The sequence below is a fragment of the Macaca thibetana genome, chromosome 7 (assembly GCF_024542745.1).
Source record: "Macaca thibetana thibetana isolate TM-01 chromosome 7, ASM2454274v1, whole genome shotgun sequence".
In the NCBI taxonomy this organism is placed as follows: Eukaryota; Metazoa; Chordata; class Mammalia; order Primates; family Cercopithecidae; genus Macaca; species Macaca thibetana.
Genome location: NC_065584.1, coordinates 46,457,728 through 46,477,366, shown reverse-complemented (window position 1 = coordinate 46,477,366; position 19,639 = coordinate 46,457,728). Strand labels below are relative to the sequence as shown.

The 19,639-nt window shown below is 43.0% G+C and overlaps 1 protein-coding gene across 1 annotated transcript; it reads right to left on the bottom strand.

Annotated features, from left to right (window-relative positions):
• Positions 1-645: 645 nt before the first annotated feature.
• TMEM30B (transmembrane protein 30B) lies at positions 646-3,838 on the bottom strand. Its single transcript, XM_050797768.1, has one exon. The coding sequence runs from the start codon at positions 3,782-3,784 to the stop codon at positions 2,729-2,731; it is 1,056 nt and encodes a 351-aa protein (XP_050653725.1). The 5' UTR covers positions 3,785-3,838; the 3' UTR covers positions 646-2,728.
• Between the last annotated feature and the right edge of the window lie 15,801 nt (positions 3,839-19,639).

The window sequence follows — 19,639 nt, the reverse complement described above, 5'->3', positions numbered from 1 at the left end:
GAAATACAGTGACATATTACTGTTTTAGGAGCTCTCACCAACTACTTTACTTTCTCTTTTGTGCTTTTATTTTACAAAGTTAGGTCAAAGCTCATTTCCAGTCCAATTGTTGAGGTTCACTCTTTTCTATCTCACTTTCCAAAGATACCTCCAGCCAGGGAACATTTACTGGGCAACAAGGGAATTCAGGCCAACAAGAAGCCTGAGACACCAGACAAAAGGCTACAGCACAAGGGATCATTGCAGGAAAATGTATCCCACTTCAGTTTTAAAGTTTCTGCTGCTTTGAAGTCCAAAATATCCAATAAATAATTGCAATTTATAATTCAAGTAAAATGCAGAAGACTACTATGATCACATTCTTTAATAACTTTTAACACTACAAAAAATTTTAAATTGACATTTATTAAATTCAAACAGTATTTGAGGACTATCTAGTTTATATACATGTTGAGGTTGATAAAGTTCAAATTCTGTTTTAGGAAGTCAACAATGAATTGAGTTCATTTTAACTGAATGTTATTATAAAAGATGGTTTTCTTGCTGCAGTGTAAATCTGCTATTAAGAAATCAGCAAAGTGGCTAGTGCTGTTTGTGCCTTTAAGAGCATAGTTCAAAAGAATCAAGCAAAGTCGATAACAAAGGTAAGACAAACATAACCTTTATTCTCTCTCAAAAACCCGGAGAACAGGGCCTGGAACCACATTCATTAATTTAATCAGAATCAGAATACTTTAACTTTCATAGCCTCATTTAACATTTTATAGCAATATACTGATCATTCTAAAAATAACAAAATACATGTTGCTCTCAGCTACATAGTAAAAAATGTAGTAAATTCTCCTACCCAAAATAGAGGAGGGCTGGGCTAGTGAGCTGCTCAAACATTTGTAACAAATAAAAATTTCTCTATGTACATATAATGATCATATTTTCATAGCCTAAAATCACCATACAAAATCTAATAATAAAATTGTGTCGTGTTCAGGAGTTGGGAGGCCAACACATTGAATTAACAAAGTGTTTTTGGTATATGCAAATAATGGGATAGAATATCTTGACTCAGGATTGTCCCAGAAGTTCTAAGGCAGATGTCAATGACATGCACATTGTTCATTGTTCAGTAATTTTCAAAGACTAGAATAAACTATGTAAACTATTCAATACAATTCAATATTACTTAACTGCTAAAAAAATACTTCAAGATCTTGCACTGCCTTAAGTGAATGAGTATAATCAAATTAATAATTGGAAAATAGCTTAATAGCAGGCACTGAAGAATTCTGACAAATACCAAATAACTGTTTGCGTTTACAAATAAACTGGTAAGATGATATCACAAAGGGGTTTTTTTAAAGTTATTTTGCCATACAAGGTTTTTTAAAAATAAAACGATTGCTTCTTAGAATAACTTTAAACATATTGATTGATGTTAGTCAATCAAAATCAATTGAATTATTTGAGTTTTAACATCATCTCAAAGGTTCAAATAATCTTAAGATTCTAGTTTACATAAAAGACTATATATGCCTTAGCACTGATTCAAATATGATTACTAGGAATCAACAGATTTCATTTGAAAAGATAAATTTTTTTCCAGATGCAAGGGAAAAGGTATGAAGCCCTTTCTAAACACACACACGCACACTAAATGATAAAGAAGATTGAGCTAGGAGACATAGATGTGACTTTAGGGAACTTACTTTCCCTCGAAGATCTCTTCCAGCTGTCTGATTCTACGTTAAAGCATCTCCTCTGAACTGTACAAACTGGCCTCACATTTTCGAGTTTCTACACAGTACCTGGCAAAGTTTGCCTGTTTGCTTTTATACCAAAATACTAAAATATTAAATGAATAACATAAACCCTGTCCTACAACTCTGTATGCCAACTAGTTTTCCCGAGATAGTGATTTTTTAAAAATTCATTCCACAAGTCATCAAGAGCTTCCTACGTTCAAGTCAGAGTGCCAGACCAAACCTGGAACATCATGGTTGTCACTGCCCCCGGGAACAAATTACTATCCAAAAAAGTGAACTCAGTTGACTGCTTCAGGCCCAACCTGGTTCAGGGTTGTGATTCCCAAATTTGAGGGAGTATGGGACTCTCCAGAGGAGTTTGTTAAAACACAGCTTCGAGGGTCTCATCCCAGCCTTACTGTGACTGAATCTCTGGTTGGTGTCTCCTAATCTACCTGCGTATTTAACAAGCATGTTCTCCCTCACGCTTCCACATCTCTGCAGGTAATTTGTGGGCCTCACTCTCCATTCCAACCCACTCCCCTCACCAAAGAAAAGAAAACCACAGTATTGTAGTGGCAAAAGCTCTAGACTCAAGAGTCAGGAGTCACTTGCAGCTGCCTGATCTTAGTTACTTCACATTGCTAGGTCTCTCAATCTCTTCCTCTGATAGGGGTTGAACAGGAGTCTCCATAGGGATCCCTTCCATTCTCAGACTTGAAGAACCTCACATGGCAACTCGGTGTCGTGAAGGAGGTGGGAAGAGTTTGCAATGATGTTTCACTCTGCAGTCAACATCCCTCCCCGCGGCAAGACAGTCTAGCGAGCCCCCCAAGAGCAAGGGGGTAATTCCCTTCTCTGATCCCCTCATTCACAAAGGGAGGAAAAGCGAGGAGAGGTTGGAATTGGGCCAGGGGCAAGGAGGAGATGCCAGAAGAAGCTCGGAAGAGTTTTGGCAAGAAGCAGGAAGGATCCCTGGAAAGCTGGAATCACTCCTCGTCGTCGTCGTCCTGGTCCTGGTAGCGAATGTAGACGATCAGCATGACAAAGCCGGTGAGGATGCAGAGGGAGCCGACGACCAGGTAGGCGATGCCGAGGAAAGGGTTCTTGCCACCCATCCACGAGATGCTGCTGAAGATGAGGAGCTTGTGGCCGCCGAACGCGCGCACCGGGTAGTTGTAGGTGATGTTGACGCGGTAGGCGCCCCGCGGCAGCCCGGCCGAATAGTTGCCCTGGCGGATGCGCGCATACAGCTTGCGGAACGTGGGCAGCGCCGCCGTGCGCATCCACACCACGAAGTCCTGGTTGATGAAACCGGTGTTGTTGGGGTCGGGGCTGAGCTCGTAGACCGGCCGGCGCCAGTTGGGCGGGGGCGCCGTGCCCTGGAAGGCCAGCGCCAGGCTGCCGTTGACCAGCGGCGGGTTGCGGAACTTGACGTGGTAGTCGGTCCACCAGGCGATGCCGGAGCGGTCGAGCGGCACCTCGACGTAGAGCCCGCCTGGCAGGCGCTGGTGCCAAAGCGAGAAGGAGTCGTTGAAGAGACTGTTGGCGATGGCGCCGCAGGGCGCGATGGGCAGGCCGGCCGCGCTGAGCTGGTAGGGGGCGCACTCGTTGACCGGGTGGCGCAGCGCGCTGGGCAGCCCGCTCAGCTGCTCGTCGTCGCGGGACACGCCGTAGCGCCGGTTGTTCTGGTAGAAGTTGGTCAGCTCGTAGTAGAGGTACACGGGGCCCTGGAAGAGCTCGGGCAGCGAGAAGGACCAGGCGCACGAGCAGGGGGGCGGCGGCGCGCGGCCCTGGCCAGCCTCGGCGCACACCGAGCAGTTGCTGGTGCCCGAGTCGCCGGTGTAGTCGTACTCCAGCTCCTTGATGCCGTTGGAGGAGTAGTAGAGGCCCAGGCCCAGGCCAATGAAGGCCAGGCCCGCGCAGAAGAAGAGCGGCAGCGCGATGCTGGCCGACAGCAGCGGCTGCCAGGCTGGGAGGCGCTGCTGCGTGAAGGCGGTGTTGTCGGGCTGGTGGGCGCCCCGGGCCGTGGCGCTCCAGGTCATGGCGGCCGTGCGGGGACCGACGCGTGGGCTGACCGAGGGGGGCCCCGCCGCGCGAGCCTGGGGACTGCTCGCGGGTCGGGTTTCCAGCCGGCTCAGGTGGGTTTTTGCCCGGGCCCCGCCTCTGCCTCCCTCACAGGTGAGTTTAGTTCCAGGCCCTACAAGCAGTGCCCACACCCCCCAGTTCCGCCTCCGCCCAGGTGCGCTCCACCGTCGCGGGTCACCGGGAGCCGCACCTCGCTCGCCCCTTCCGAGGTGAGCAGGTGGGTGTTTTTTACCTCACCTGGTAGACTCAGTCTCGCTTTTCCTCTCAGTCCGGGTCATGGGACTCCAGCTCCTCCTCTCCAAGGTGAGTGGCGGCCCCGGACTGCCTCTGAGTGGCTCATACCTGGCTCAGGTACCACCTTCTCTTTCGCCTTCCAAGTGACTGGATTTCCTGGGCCAGTCTCCCGAAATCAAAAGGCGCTCCGGCCTCCTCTCCTGAGGGCTTGCACCATGGTCCGGGAGGCTTGAAGATTTCAGGTTGTTAATCCCCTGTTATTTGCGGGGAAAAGGTGACTCTAGACCATTTTGTCTTTTAGGTTAGCTTCAGAAAACCCTTTCGCCCAGCTTTCGGTCTCAAGTTGGGAGTGTCCGGGGAATTACGTTGTGATAAATCTGTTTCGAATTCAACGCCTGTGTTCAAATTTTAGCTTTTTTTTTTTTTTTTTTTTTTAAGGGAAAATGATTTTCTGGCCAGATCACCCAGTCTGGCTGTATAACTAGGAAATGTGGAAAGTTCTCTAAAAATAAAATGATCCTTAAAAAGAATCAAAGGCTGGAGAGGTTCAGAACCTTTAAATAACTCTCTAGCTGGTGGAGAAACCAAGAAAGGAAGAAATGTGCTGGACTACATGTGATTTTGTTTTCTTTTCAGATTATTTGCCTGACTAGAGAAAGGCCCAATCCAAGGTCCCAGGAGACCTAGCTGCTATCCACAAAGAAATCTGGAGTGTCTGGCCTAAGGAGGTGAACTACAAGAATTTATAGGATTTATTATAAAAAGAACTCAAATTAGCTCCCTAGGTTGTGTGGGATTCTGGCTTGCTTTTTTAAAAATCTAGGTTGGTATAACATATACCAAGGGGGTATTGGGACATTCTGATTTCTTACTAAATCTTCCCTAGGTATTGTGTTCTTGCTTCTCCTCCAGCTTGCAAAATGCAAGTAATACAAATGTTTTCTCTATTACACTACACCTAGCATAATATAGTGTATTCAGAAGTCATTCAAAACCCACTGAAACTTGGAAAGTTAAAATGCGTATTAAATTGAACAGAGGAATTTTGTTAGCATCTTCCAGGTATTCAGTCCTATGCTAATTAGACAAAAAAGGACCTTTGACCTCAAGGCATTTGCAGTCTGATAGGGGACATATTAGGAGTAAGAAGCAAAATAGCCAATAATATCTATTTATCATAGGGTGTAATTAAGTATCAAATTGCACTCTATAAGTGACACTAAAATTAAAAAGTAATATTGTTTTAATACTGGAACATTGATTCCATGTTGTTAAATGAATGCAAGTTGGAAACTTTAGGTATTAGAGAAGACTGAGGGAAATTCAAGTGACTTGAATTTCAATTCCCTCACTTCTTATCATACCCCAAGAGAGGAAGTTCCACAATTCTCAACAAGTTCCCATAGTGTGATTCAGTCTCCATTCACCATTTTTTTCAATAAAGAATAAATAGTTCTTTGTATCATTATGGTTGAGTTCCACCCACCCCTGTATCATTGAATCACTAGTCCACAAAACTAGCCTCTAGGAAGGAATTCAGTTTTCACAACTTTAGTAGATTTTTTTTTTTTTTTTTTTTTTTTTTTTTTTTGAGAGAGAGTTGTCTCCCTCAGTTGTCCAGGCTTGTCTCAAACTCTTGAGCCCAAGAGATCCTTCTGCCTCAGCTTCCCAAATTGTTGGGATCATAGGTGTGAGCCATCACACCAAGCCTATCTGGTAAATCTTAAGTCTTTTTCTAGTAGATCACCACCACATCCTAAAAGTGCAAGCCCCATTCTTGAGCTCAGAGCCTTTCCTCCTTTTCTCCTATCCTTGGATGACCTAAAGGTACTAGTTTATTCATTCCGTGACAGATTTTCAAAGTCAAAAGAGAATGTTTAAAGACAAGGAATGGTCAACAGAGTTAAACACAGCTGAGGGTTCAAGTGAGATAAATGAAAAGGAACTATGGGGTTTGACTTTTGTGGGAGCACTTTGGGTGGTTTGTGTGGCAGGAATCAAGTTATCATCAGGTGCAGGGAAGGGGAAGTAGATAGCAAGATAGGAAGACACTCTTTTTTTTTTTTTTTTAGAGATGAGGTCTTGCTGGGCATGGTGGCTCGCCTATAATTCCAGCACTTCGGGAGGCCAAGGCAGGAGGATCACTTGAGCCCAGCAGTTTGAGACTAGCCTGGGCAATATAAGGAGATGTTGTCTCTACAAAAAATTTAAAAAATGATCTGGGTGTGGTGGCATGTGCCTGAGGCCCCAGCTACTCAAGAGGCTGAGGTGGGAGGATCGCTTTAACCAGGGATGTCAAGGCTGCAGTGAGTTCTGATTGCACCACTGTACTCCAGCCTGGACAACAGAACAAGACCCTGTCTCAAAAAAAAAAAAAAAAAGAGGCTGAGGTTCAAAAGGAGAAAGCCCATTTTTAGAAATCTGTGGAAAGGGAAGGAGAAAGGCAAGTGATAACTGTCTAGAAGAGCATGTATCCTAAAGGAAAGGCTTCTTTTATAGAGGTCAGAGAAGTGTTTATTCTGAGAGAAAAAGATAATCGTGCAGATGAGGATGAAAAGAGGGGTGGCAAGCTCAGTGATGGTTCAAAGGCAGGAGCAGGCTGGAGATGCTGATCCACCAGCCAGACCCACTGGTTTCAGATAACAGGTGCAGGGTTATCTCACCTCTGAAACGAGAGGGCAGGGTGATAAAAATGCCCTCTGCAGAATGCAACTGGGCATTGGGCTCCCGCACCTCAGGCTGGGAGAAAGAAATGACTGAGTGTGACCAGCATATGGTGGTTTTCAGGGCAGATGAATTTGAAAGATAAAAAATTCAAGGTATTGCAGTCCTTGTGGAGGGGTGGCTAAAGTGATGCGCCTTAGTAGTTAATCTGAATAGCGAAGAAAATGAAACCAATCCTGTGGATCAAAAGAAAAATAAGATACTGGTAGATTGGCAGTGCTAATGATGTTAATTGGCAAGTGCCGTGAAAACTGGGAGGAAAAAGTACTGGTATGAGATGGGGTGTTAAAGATTTTGAAGGTGAAGCTGTACCAAGGTCCACATATACACTATATTTCCCCTTCCAGCTCATAAGTTCCGAGAGGTGGAAGACTGATACAGATATATGTTGTCACGTTCCTCAGAGTTCACTATGTAAGGAAGGTTCAGATCTCATGTCTCTCATTTTATTACACATGTTGTGATGTATTAAAGGACACTTGGATCATGTAAACTCTTTAATACCAGTAAAATAAGAAACAAGTTCACTCTAAACAATTCTTTTTTTTGTATCAGTATTATTAAGAACTCAAAGGAAAAGAAAAAAGGCATTTCTAGTCCATATACTGCTAAAATTACTTCATTTTTTTTCATTTTATCTCCCAGACTTTATCCATGTAAATATGTAATTTTTAATAGGTTGTAATTAAGATATATACACAATTATTCTAGTTGTCAAATTACCTCATTTTGGAATGAGATGAAGATTGAAATAAATATTTTCTATGTTCCTTAATGGTGCCATAATTCATAGGTCTATCATATTTAACTGTTGTTGGACATGTAGGTTATATCCAGTTTTTCAGTATTCCAAAGAATATGATAGTGACCATCTTTTTTACATATAACACTTTTTAAAAAAAACTTTGTGTCTCCCTTTCCCCCTAACGTTTTCTTTCAGATTTTTTTCTTTAGGATAAATTTCTAAAAGTAGGAAAGGGACTTAAAGGTCAAACTCTTTAAAAATACATATTGCTAGAGTCATATTTACACTGCCACACCAATGTATATACTTTGATACTTTCACCAAAAATTTGCCAACAAAACGAAGAGCTAACCACAGAATATATTTAGTCTATGCCAATAAACTCTCAGATATTAGGAGAATAGTATAGGATAGGGGAAAGAATGCTGGCCCAACCTTAAGGAAGTTCAGATTCTACCCTGGAAGTTCCTTAGGATATAACTATGTGACCTTGGTCAATTTGCTTAACTTCTCTGTTCTCATAATTGCTTATCGGCAATCATATCTGCAAAATGATTGTTAGTGTGTCTTTTTTTAAGCAAAGATTTCTGTTCCTCGTCTTCCTTACAATGACTCACTGAATAATAGCTATCATTTATTGAGTGCCCTCTGTGAGCCAGAGCTTAGAGTCACTGTGTAAGCATGTTATGTACATTGTCCTGTCTAATTCATACACAAATGGGGGCATTCGGTACAATTATCATACTCAATGAACTGATGCAAAACTAAGATTAAAGCCAGTGCAATGGAGGCTGCCTGAGTTCTCATAGTTGTAATGGGGAGATGAGGGATTCAAAGGTCAGCTTAATTCCAACGTCCTGCATCTTCAACCACGCTACACTGTAAGGCCTTGGCATATTTCCTTCTCAAAAAACCCCAAAAATGTTAACCTTGAACCAATGTTTATTGTTGCAGATCTTCTCTTAACACCCCAAAGATAAGCAAATTCTGTTCCATTTACACAGAGTCCCAGGAACAGCTGAGTTGCTTGTATTTTTGTTTTTACAAAAGCTTTTGTTTTAAAGCCAACTTTTGTTTAGCATGCTCATTTCTCTTGCTAAAATAAAAATAACTTCACTTGTCTGGCTGTTCTCAGCTTTTGCATTTAGTTCATTTAATTCATGACTATTTATCTTACTGTAACAGAACCTGGGATTTTAATTGGCATTCCCTTATATAGGTTTATACTGCTCAAGATTGTTGCCTATTACTCTGCCCATGGGGCAGCTTTTATTTAAAAAGAATCAAATTAAATTGCTTCATAAAATTACAGCATGTGCTCAGAAAAGTTTTAAAAAAATTCAGTGTGCCTGGACTTCATTTTTTATTAAGAACTGCATTCAGCAGACTTCCTGTTTCAAAAGTTATGGAGTGGTACCCCCTAGTGGAAGATGTAGAGAAACTTTAGTTAACTAGCACCGTAAGCTCCAGAGGCACAAAAGACAGAAGCGAATTCTCTCCACTCCCTGCCACGGTGTGTTGGTTCTTTGTCACTAACTTACTGCAAAACAGTGGTCAAGGAGAGGGTGAACTCACACCTGTAATCCCAGCACTTTGGGAGGCTGAGGCAGGTAGATCACCTGAGGTCGGGAATTCGAGACCAGTCTGACCAACATGGAGAAACTCCATCTCTACCAAAAATACAAAATTAGCCGGGCGTGGTGGCACATGCCTGTAATCCCAGTTACTCGGGAGGCTGAGGCAGGAGAATCGCTTGAACTCGGGAGGCAGAGGTTGCAGTGAGCCGAGATCGTGTCATTGCACTCCAGCCTGGGTGACAAGAGCAAAACTCCATATCAAAAAAAAAAAAAGGGGGCGAACTGTGAGCACAGTTGGGTGGGTTGAGTTGAGTTGCAGGGGGCAGTATAAAGTGAAAAATGGGACTGAGATGGGTAACAAGGTCTTAAACAGCAGAGGCGTTAGGTATGGGATGGCCAGATTAAAAGACAGTTGGCAGGGTGCAGTGACTCACACCTGTAATCCCAGCACTTTGGGAGGCCACGGCAGGTGGATCACTTGAGTCAGGAGTTAGAGACCAGCCTGGCCAATATGGAGAAACCCTGTCTCTACTAAAAATACAAAAATTAGCCAGGCGTGGTGGCATGTACCTGTGATCCCAGCTACTCGGGAAGCTGAGGCAGGAGAATCGCTTGGACCTGGGAAGCAGAGGTTGCAATGAGCTGAGATCACACCACTGCACTTCAGCCTGGGCAACAGTGCAAGACTCCATCTCAAAAAAAAAAAAAAAAAAAAAAAAAAAAAGAAGAAAAGAAAAAAAAAAAAAAGGATAAACCAGCAAGGATAGGGTTGGACTTGAATTGCGTGGGTAGAGTTTGGCTGTAGGGGTTGTGCTTGGTGAGTTGGCAGGAGAGCAACACCAGAATAGGCAGAGGACAAGTTAGGTGACAGAATTGAGATAGAGGGAAAGGAAGAGCTCCATACTGGTAAGAAGAGAGGGGGTTGACTCAAAAGTGAATTAGGACCACGCCCGATGGCTCATGCCTGTAATCCTAGCACTTTGAGAGGCCAAGGCAGGCAGGTCACTTGAAGCCAGGAGTTTGAGACCAGCCTGGCCAACATAGCGAGACTCCATCTCTACTAAAAATACAAAATTACCTAGGCATGGTAGTGCACACCTGTAATCCCAGCTACTCGGGAAGCCGAGGCATGAGAATTGCTTGAACCTGGGAGGTGGAGGTTGCAGTGAGCTGAGATCATGCCATTGCATTCCAGCCTGGGCGACAGAGTGAGATTCTGTCTCAAGGAAAAAAAAAAAAAAAAGAGAAACTGAATTAGACTGCCCGGTGTGGCCAGTGAGAAGGGTTTATACCCAAAGTGAGGACTGGAAGAGGGACGGGGACACCATGACAGTGTCTTGGAGCCTGCCAATCTTTTGAGGCTAGAAGCCACCTCCTCTGCCATCCTCTGTCCCCAATGTAGTGAAACTCACTGGTTTGGGGAAGTCTTCACCTCAGCGACTTCAGACTGGCTTTATCCTCTGCATAGTGACTATATCTATTTGAAACTTTGGAAATTTCTTATTTATTAGGTAAATAATTAAACATTTCAAAAATTTCAGAAAGTTATCAGATTTTAAAATTGAATAAATATCTGTTGCTACATCAGAGCAAAGCCATATATAACAGCCATAAACTAGGAAGGGAGGGGTGACATCCTCTAGGAAAACCGAGGTGTCCAACAAAGACATGCTTAGATGTCCTTCCCTGTGTGAGATCATCAATAAGCCAAATATGCATGCACTCTTTTTTTCATTTTTCCCCCAGAACCACCAGGAAAAATGAATAAATAAAAATTAAATTTTAATTTTTTGTAGAAAGAGAGTCTAGCTCTGTTGCCCAGGCTGGTCTTGAACTTCTGAGCTCAAGCGATCCTCCTGCTTCAGCCTCCCAAAGTGCTGGGATTACAGGCATGAGCTGCAGTGCCCAGCCTTAATAAACATACTTTCAATTCCATTACCTAGGTCACTGATTCAAAGGCAAAAACACCTCTTAGTCCAGCACCCTAGGAACCTATGTCATGTGCGCTGATCAATACTTACTCGTTAATATTCAATCTGGAGATCGTATACCCATGGAGGGTTGCAGGGGCCCCTGACTTTTTCTCTGAATGCTAACTCTGAATTCATAATGGTTGTGTTTAAATTTTTAATTTTCTTTCTGTAGGAAAAGTTCTGTGAGGATGGCTGCATTGTGTCACTTCTAAGCCAAAGTTTGGGAATCTTAATGGAACCCAGACTGTAGATGATACCAGGAAGTTCACTCAGAGCAGGCTCTGATGTGATGATAGGAGCTCTGGGAGCCACTTACCTACTTCAGCTTGATATTTCATCTGGCGATTCTCTTTGACTTAGTCGGAAATTTCTGGGATGCAAGGAATGGAAACTTATTCAAGTCAGCTTTGATAAAGAGGTTGTTATTGTTTAGAGATGAGGGATGTCACAGAAGGAAGAATTGAAGGAAGCAGATCTGGCTGTCACAGGAGTAGAACGTCATCAGGCAGCTCCCTTCTCTTTGCATTGTCTGTTGCCTCTGCTTCTCTCTGCAGCTCAGGCAGGCCATCTTCAGCAAGGCTCTTGGTTTTTGCACCTCCAAAGTTTAGTTTCTATGGCTTTTGGTTGCCGCAGCTTTAACTCTGGCACCAGTGCTATATCACCTTACAGGTGATACAGGCATGAACCACCACACTCAGCCCCACTTTTAAAACATTACTGGGTAAGCAGATTCCTTAATAAGAACATCTATAAACCCAAGTCATGTGTAAAGGAAAGGTACCAGCTTGATGAGGATCTAGATCCAAAGAGGACCAGTTCAGGGAACTAAGCATGTATAGGCTGGGCATAAAAATCTTGAGGTGAACATAGTAGCCATCTTCAGCATCCTTAAAAGGCAAGGAGTGATTTTATTCTGTATTACTCCAGAAAATGAACCTAGAATACATGAGGGTCATTACCAAGGAAACTGCCAAGGCCAGGTGCAGTGGCTCACACCTGTAATCCCAGCACTTTGGGAGGCCAAGGCAAAAGGATTGCTTGAGCATAGGAATTTGAGACCAGCCTGGGCAACATGGCAAAATCTTGTCTTTATAAAAAATACCAAAATTAGTTAGGCATGGTGGCGTGTGCCTGTGGTCCCAGCTACTCGGGAGGCTGAGGTGGGAGGATCACTTGGGTCCAGGAGGTGGAGGCTGCAGTGAGCTATGATCGTGCCACTGCACTCCAGCCTGGGTGACAGAGTGAGACCCTGTCTCAAAAATAAAATAAGTATTGAGGGTGACTTTACACAATAGAACAACATACAAAAAATACTTCACAGCATAAGAGTGAAGGCAGAAGGAATATATTTTGTAAAATAGAATGGAGCTGAGTGAGAAGCTGGTTTGTGAAGCATCTGCCATGAAATCCTGTGGCCTTGCTGGTGGTTATCTGCAGGGCTGCCTCAAGTTTCCTATGGCCAGAGAAGGGAAAGGATAAGTCATTGCATCTGTGAGAGAAAAGAAGCCATTAGCTCAGAAGAACTTTAAAGATTTCTGCCTCAAAGAATAGGAAAAATGTGGCCAGGAACAGAGGCTCACGCCTGTAATCCTAGCACTTGGGGAGGCCGAGGCAGGCGGATCACAAGGTCAGTAGATCGAGACCAGCCTGTCCAATATGGTGAAACCTCGTCTCTACTAAAAATACAAAAGTTAGTTGGGCGTGGTTGCGGGCACCTGTAATCCCAGCTACTCAGAAGGCTGAGGCAGGAGAATTGCTTGAACCCAGGAAGCAGAGGTTGCAGTGAGCCGAGATCGCACCAGTGCACTACAGCCTGGGCGACAGAGCAAGACTCCATTTACAAATAAATAAATAAATAAATAAGAAAAATATGTTCTGTTCTCCTTGGGATTCTCCCGGAGATGTTGTGAAATCAGGGAAAAATAACATCTTTAACAACATACTTACGGTAAATACCTCAGTCAGTTCTTAGGATTGTTTCCTATAACATCTGCCAGAGTGAGACAGAATGGTGCTCGGTCAAAGCACAATTCAGAGGCCCCATGATCCAGTCTGGGTGTGCCATTCTGCCCTGATGTCTAAGGATGGGTTAGAGGACCTAACAATGTTTCCAAGATGTCCTCTGAGGGGCAGCTTCCCAACATCCCATTCTCCTGTCCTTGGACTTCTAAGAAAGACAAGGTTTGAACAAGGATTCTGTGGTTTAGAGAGTTTGAAACGGACCTAAAAGAAATGAGTGCATTGCTCTCCTTCACATAATCCTCTGCAAATATCGCTCATTTCCCAAAGTTCAGTAGTTAAGGAGTAGCAGTGAGTTACAAGATTAAACATCCTTCAGTTAATAGGATTTCTTGGAAAAAAAAAAAAAAGATTAAACATCCTGATAAATTCCCGGCACACAGAGCATCCATGTTGCCAGTTAAATACAGAGCCATATGTTTTAATAAGCCAGCAAGCTAGGGAGGGATTGACAACTTCTTATTAAAACTGAGGTACATACCACATAGGACATATGGTAGACAGAAGGCCACTGCACCTCAGCTTGGAGGTAGGCTAAGAAAGGACTGTCTGTCTGTGCTCAGATTCTCCTTAAGAAATAATTTAGTGTTTGCTCCAACAAGACAATATACCAAGTATGGCGTCAGTGATTTTAGCCTGAAAAAAATTTAAATTTCTTATGACCAATGTCAGTTTTATCCATAAACAATCTCAGTAAGTCCCTTATAGAACATCTAGCTTTTTATACTGAGAAGGGTATATGTGCATATGTTTTAAAATAAAATATATATAAATTAGAAAGTTGGTTTTGGATTTAGAGAAACCAGCCCTTCTTTGTGATAACAATAGCTAAGATCAATTGTCTATTAATGCCCTCTGGTTCTTCTTTTTTTTTGAGACAGAGTCTCGCCCTGTCACCGGGCTGGAGTGCAGTGGTGCAATCTTGGCTCACTCCTACCTCCACCTCCCGGGTTCAAGCAATTTTCCTGCCTCAGCCTCCCCAGTAGCTGGGACTACAGGTGTGTGCCACCATGCCCAGCTAATTTTTGTATTTTTAGTAGAGACGAGGTTTCACCATGTTGGCCAGGATGGTCTCAAACTCCTGACCTCAGGTGATCCACCCACCTCGGCCTCCCAAAGTGCTGGGATTACAGGCGTGCGCCACCGTCCCCAGCTGCCCCCTGGTTCTTGATAATAAAACCATAGCACTGATGAACCGGAGAAAGCTTCTGATGAACTAGAGGAAGGTCTGTGTATTTTTTGTAATTGTAGTAAACACTGTATTTAATCCTCAATGGACTATTACTCTTGATCTTGAAACACAGTGGTATTAAGTGCAGGTTTCCTACAAGTTTTTGTGGCTGAGGGTGAGAGTGGGGATGGGGAATCAATACTGAGCTTGCATATTTCGGCCGATAACTGATTTCAGTCATCTGAGTCAAAGATTATGGAAAGGTCAATAAAAACTGTGAGCACTCTTAGGTTCTTATCAGATTGCTCCACAAAATTGATAAAGAATTTAATAATGATCAGTGGTGAAATAGGTGGGCCTCTAGAACCTTGTGTAGAACATTGGCCCAAAAGTCCCAGAACTCACATTTTATCAGTCAGGAAGTGGCATGTATTTTAGATGAACCACCTAGTAAATTAGGAGGAGAGCTTAAAAATTACCTTTGGGAAAAATGTGACAGACCAAACTCTGGTCCAATAAGGAAAATTTTCTCATTAAAAATATCACCAAGGGCCAGGCACGGTGGCTCATGCTTATAATCCCAGCACTTTAGGAGGCTGAGATGGGAGGATCACTTGAGCCCAGGAGTTCAAGATCAGCCTAGGAAACATAAGAAACCCTGTCTCTACAAAAAAATTTTAATTAGTTGTGTGTGGAGTGCACACCTGTGGTCCTAGCTACTAGGAAGGCTGAAGTGGGAGGATTGCTTAAGCCCAGGAGATCATGACTGCAGTGAGCTGTGATCACACCAGTACACTCTAGCCTGGGCAGTGAGACCCTGTCTCAAAAAAAGACAAGCCGGGTGCGGTGGCTCACACCTGTAATCCCAGCACTTTTGGAGGCTGAGGCGGGTGGATCACCTGAGGTCAGGAGTTCAAGACCAGCCTGACTAATATGGTGAAACCCCATCTCTACTAAAAATACAAAAATTAGCCAGGTGTAGTGGTGCGCACCGGTAATCCCAACTACTCAGGAGGCTAAGGCAGGAGAATCACTTGAACCCAGGAGGTGAAGGTTGCAGTGAGCTAAGATTGAGCCACTGCACTCCAGCCTGGGCAACAGAGTGAGACTCCGTCTCCAAAAAAAAAAAAAGACAAAACAAAACCACCAAGCTGGGTGCTGTGGCTTGCACCTGTAATCTCAGATACTAAGGAGGCTGAGGCAGGAGAATCACTTGAAGCCAGGAGTTCAAGACAAGCCTGGGCAACATTGTGAGACCCCCATCTCTAAAACAAAAAAGAAAAATACCACCAAGAAGGGATGTTACCTGTCTGCTCACAAAACCAGGTACTGATTCAACCTTTATTTCAAGAGTTCTGTGGGAATAGTGTATATGCACCAGAAGCCCTCCATAATATAGTGGCACATGATTAAAGAGTGAAAGTGGAAAGTTATAACATTAATAAAACATAAGCTAATCTTCATTAACCTCCCAAGAGGGCAACAGGAGAGGTACAGGTGGGTACCAACTGTCTGTTAGGGCAAAACCCTAAAATGCCTGATTGACTACAACTGCATGGACAGATAGACCTTCCATTTTCACAGAGGGCCTGTCAGCTGGTGCAAAAGAAGCACCTGGCCCTTTTAGCTTCATCTCAAATGACCATGGCAAGGGCAACACGCTAGAGCTTAGAAGCCTGGCGGGCTAGGCAGCGAGTGTGACAGCAACAAAGAACAGGCTTCTGAAGGACTGGTCCCAGGTGTTCCAGAAGCAGAGAAAGGACTTCCCATTGTCCCCTCCCCTGAAGGTCCACACAGCCCACCTCTGGCTGACCTTACATTCAAGTAGATACGGAATCTTATCCCAGGACTAAAATGACAGCGTTTCTTCTGTCCACCTTGTACAAACAGAATACTCAACCAGAGACAACTCACTCAGTTCCCAAAACACCTGAAGATTTTTTTAAAATTGTTAAACATCAGAGCTCTTTATTAGAAGCAATCTGTGGGTGATAATAAATCTGCTTTTAGAGCTTTATTTAGTTAGTTTTTTTAATGCTAAATAATAGAAGGTACTGCCAGCACCATCTCTGACCAGTCTGCAAACTTAGAGCATTCAGCCTCTGCTTGCAAACTGAAAAGTTAGTTTCCTAGACAGTACCTGTGGTCTGAACTTCAGTACTTCTCCAAGGAAAATCTTACCAGGAAAACTGCCTCAGAATCTGTCTATTAACAGAGCTAATAACCAAGCTCTTTAAAGGTAATAGTAGGTTTATATTGAGTTTTATATTTTCCATGTTCCGAGGTGGCCATTTTCATTGCATATGTCATCCCACTAATGTGGCTACACATATTTGTTTGCTGATGCCTGACAGTTCAGGTCAGTCAAATTGCCTGCCCCTCTCAGGCGGTGTGCTCTCCACTCCCAGAGATGTGGGATTTAACAGAGAGACACTAGATGGACATTGTTTGAAATTTTAGATTTTTTTTTTGAGACAGAGTCTCGCTCTGTCGCCCAGGCTAGAGTGCAGTGGCGTGATCTCGGCTCACTGCAAGCTCTGCCTCCTGGGTTCAGGCCATTCTCCTACCCCTGCCTCCCGAGTAGCTGGGACTACAGGTGCCCGCCACCATGCCCAGCTAATTTTTCCTATTTTTAGAAGAGATGGGGTTTCACCATGTTAGCCAGGATGGTCTCCCATCTCCTGACCTCGTGATCCGCCTGCCTCGACCTCCCAAAGTGCTGGGATTACAGGCGTGAGCCTCTGTGCCTGGCCTTGAAGTTTTAGATTTTTAATTAAATTTTATGTTGATTTAGGATCATAATTCCCATTTATTAATATTGTTATATTCTGATTCTTTATATCTAGTATATTAGCCTTGTGTCACCCAAGCATGTGATCAATATAACCCTTCATCCAAGTCATGAATAAAAATCTTTTAACTGTGATGGAATATAAGATGAGCATTGAATATATTGTAGACCTGTTTACTGTCATAATAAGATATCAATAATAAAGTGAAGACTGAATAAAAAATCATTGAATATTATGCATTTTTTATTCTATTGTTGTTACAAATGTGTTTGAACATAAACATAGAAAAAGGCCTGCAAGGAGATGCACCCCCACAAAAAATCGTATCAGTATATATCTCTTAGTGGTCAGGCTACCAGTAATTATTTGCTTTCTTTTTAATTCCTGTACCTATCTTCTTTTTTTGTTGCTCTGTTGCCCAGGTTGGAGTGCAGTGGTGTGATCTCGGCTCACTGCAACCTGCACCTCCCGGGTTCAAGTGATTTTCATGCCTCAGCCTCCCGAGTAGCTGGGACATGCACCACCATTCCCAGCTAATTTTTTGTATTTTTAGTATACACAGGTTTTGCCATGTTGGCCAGGCTGGTCTCAAACTCCCAGCCTCAAGTGATCTGCCTGCCTCGGCCTCCCAAAGTGCTATGATTACAGGTGTGAGCCACCATGCCTGGCTCCTGTACCTATCTTCTAAAAAATAATATAATTGATATGCAGTTGTTTCATAAACAGAGAACATGAAAAAGGATTCTATATTTAAAAAAATTCAAAAGAAAAAATATCAAAGAGAGTCCTGTGGTTTTTAAAGGCCTTCCAGGTCTGAAAGACTGGTTTCAGACTGCCATGTTGCACAGAATTACCAGAAAAGATTTTTTAAAACATCTCCCCTGGGAGAGTCACCAGGTGATACTGATGTTGTCGGTCCCTAGCCAGCTAAAGGACAGAGCCACCTAATTTAGCTATTGACACATCTAACTCTTCTGCCTCTTACTAAATGTGGGACCTCAGGTTACTTGAATTTAAGAAAAAAAAATTTGTTTCTCTTGAGCGACAACATGCAATATTAACACCAATCCTGAAGGATGGTAGCAAGGCTTAAATGGAGTAATGCCTAATCCAGTGCTGGCACACAGTAAAGCCTAGTAAATGATACGTTGGTCTCCATAGCATCTAGCCCATGGTTCTCAACCGTATCCATAGGTCATTCCATGCCACAGGTCTTCCTTCTCCCTTTGCAGCATATTCTAGACCAAGAGGAAGTAAAGTAAGCAGTGGCTTAGTATGGATGTTACCGTTGCTGCCAATTTGTGGAAATCATTGTTTCAAATGCTCTCCATATAAAGTGATAACCCCCTGATAAATGACTTATATTTTCACCCTTTTAAAAAAAAACCCTTTGCTTCTTTTTTTGTGGCTTTCCCATTGTGGTGGAAATCCCCCTTAGAATTCAGGTAAGCCCAGAAGTTCATTCAAGAAACATTTGCAGTTGTGCCTGAAGCAGGCTGCTAGGTATTGATATGGTCTTCATTCCCCAAAGAACTTGAAGCCAAGTGGAAAAGACAAATCAGTAAAATAGAAGTTTCCACATCATAACATTTTAGAGGAATTTTTGTTGTTCTGAATATCTCACTTGCTGGGAGAGAGTAAAAGAGTAAACTTAATTTTTAAAATTCCTTTTTCAAATACAGCAGGATATTTAAAAAGCAATTCTTATGGGGGAGTTACCAATTTTGTATAGAACATGGTTCAAACCACTTCAGAAAGGCTGAGATCAAAGAGACTTAATCTTGAAGAGGTCACAGAACCTGGAGGCATTGTCTGGGAGGCATTGTTCTTGGGGTAGCAAGCTTGGCAGCTCCTCAGCGGGGATCAGCTAAGCTGATACACACCCCTGCTCCTCCCATCCCTTCTCCATGTGTGCTGTACCTCTTCCGCTCTTATGGCCCCAGAGTTCAGTGGCAGTGTGAGCAATGGAAAATTCCTTTGACCCCAGAACTGAGCTGTGAAGGTCATGCCAAGGGATGCATCTTTTCAAAATAGAACCAATGGATCTCAGCTCAGCTTCACTTTCTTTCTCTAAAGTCCAAGATACATTCAGTAGCCCCATAATCTCCTCTGTCTTGAAGGGCTGCAGGGAGAATGGTTAGAATAGTCATTCTCCATGCGGAATACTGGCCATCTGCTAAACTTGTAGACATCAAGATAATATCCTTTTATCTATCCCCTTAATCTTACCCTCCCTTTACAAAATTATCCTAAACATATTATTTCATCCAAGGTATTTCTAATGATTTTGTTTCTGTGGGAATAGTGTATATACATGAGGAACCCTATGTATTATAGTTTCAGGTGATTGAAGAGTGAAAATAGAAAGTTGTAAAGTGCACATAAGTTATAGTTTCAGGTTTGTCATGAATTATTTTAATTTAAAATGTGATCTGTAGTTATCTATGCAATATGATCATTTGTAACTCATGCGATTGTAACTCACGTGACAATGAGTAAGGCAAAGATAAAATTTTTGTAGCAGGAGCAGTTAACTATGCAATTTTGAAACTTGTATTAGATTTTACTATTTTATTA

Bases quoted from the DNA above. Each gene is read 5' to 3' on its own strand.
- TMEM30B (XM_050797768.1), bottom strand. From the start codon at position 3,784: ATGACCTGGAGCGCCACGGCCCGGGGCGCCCACCAGCCCGACAACACC.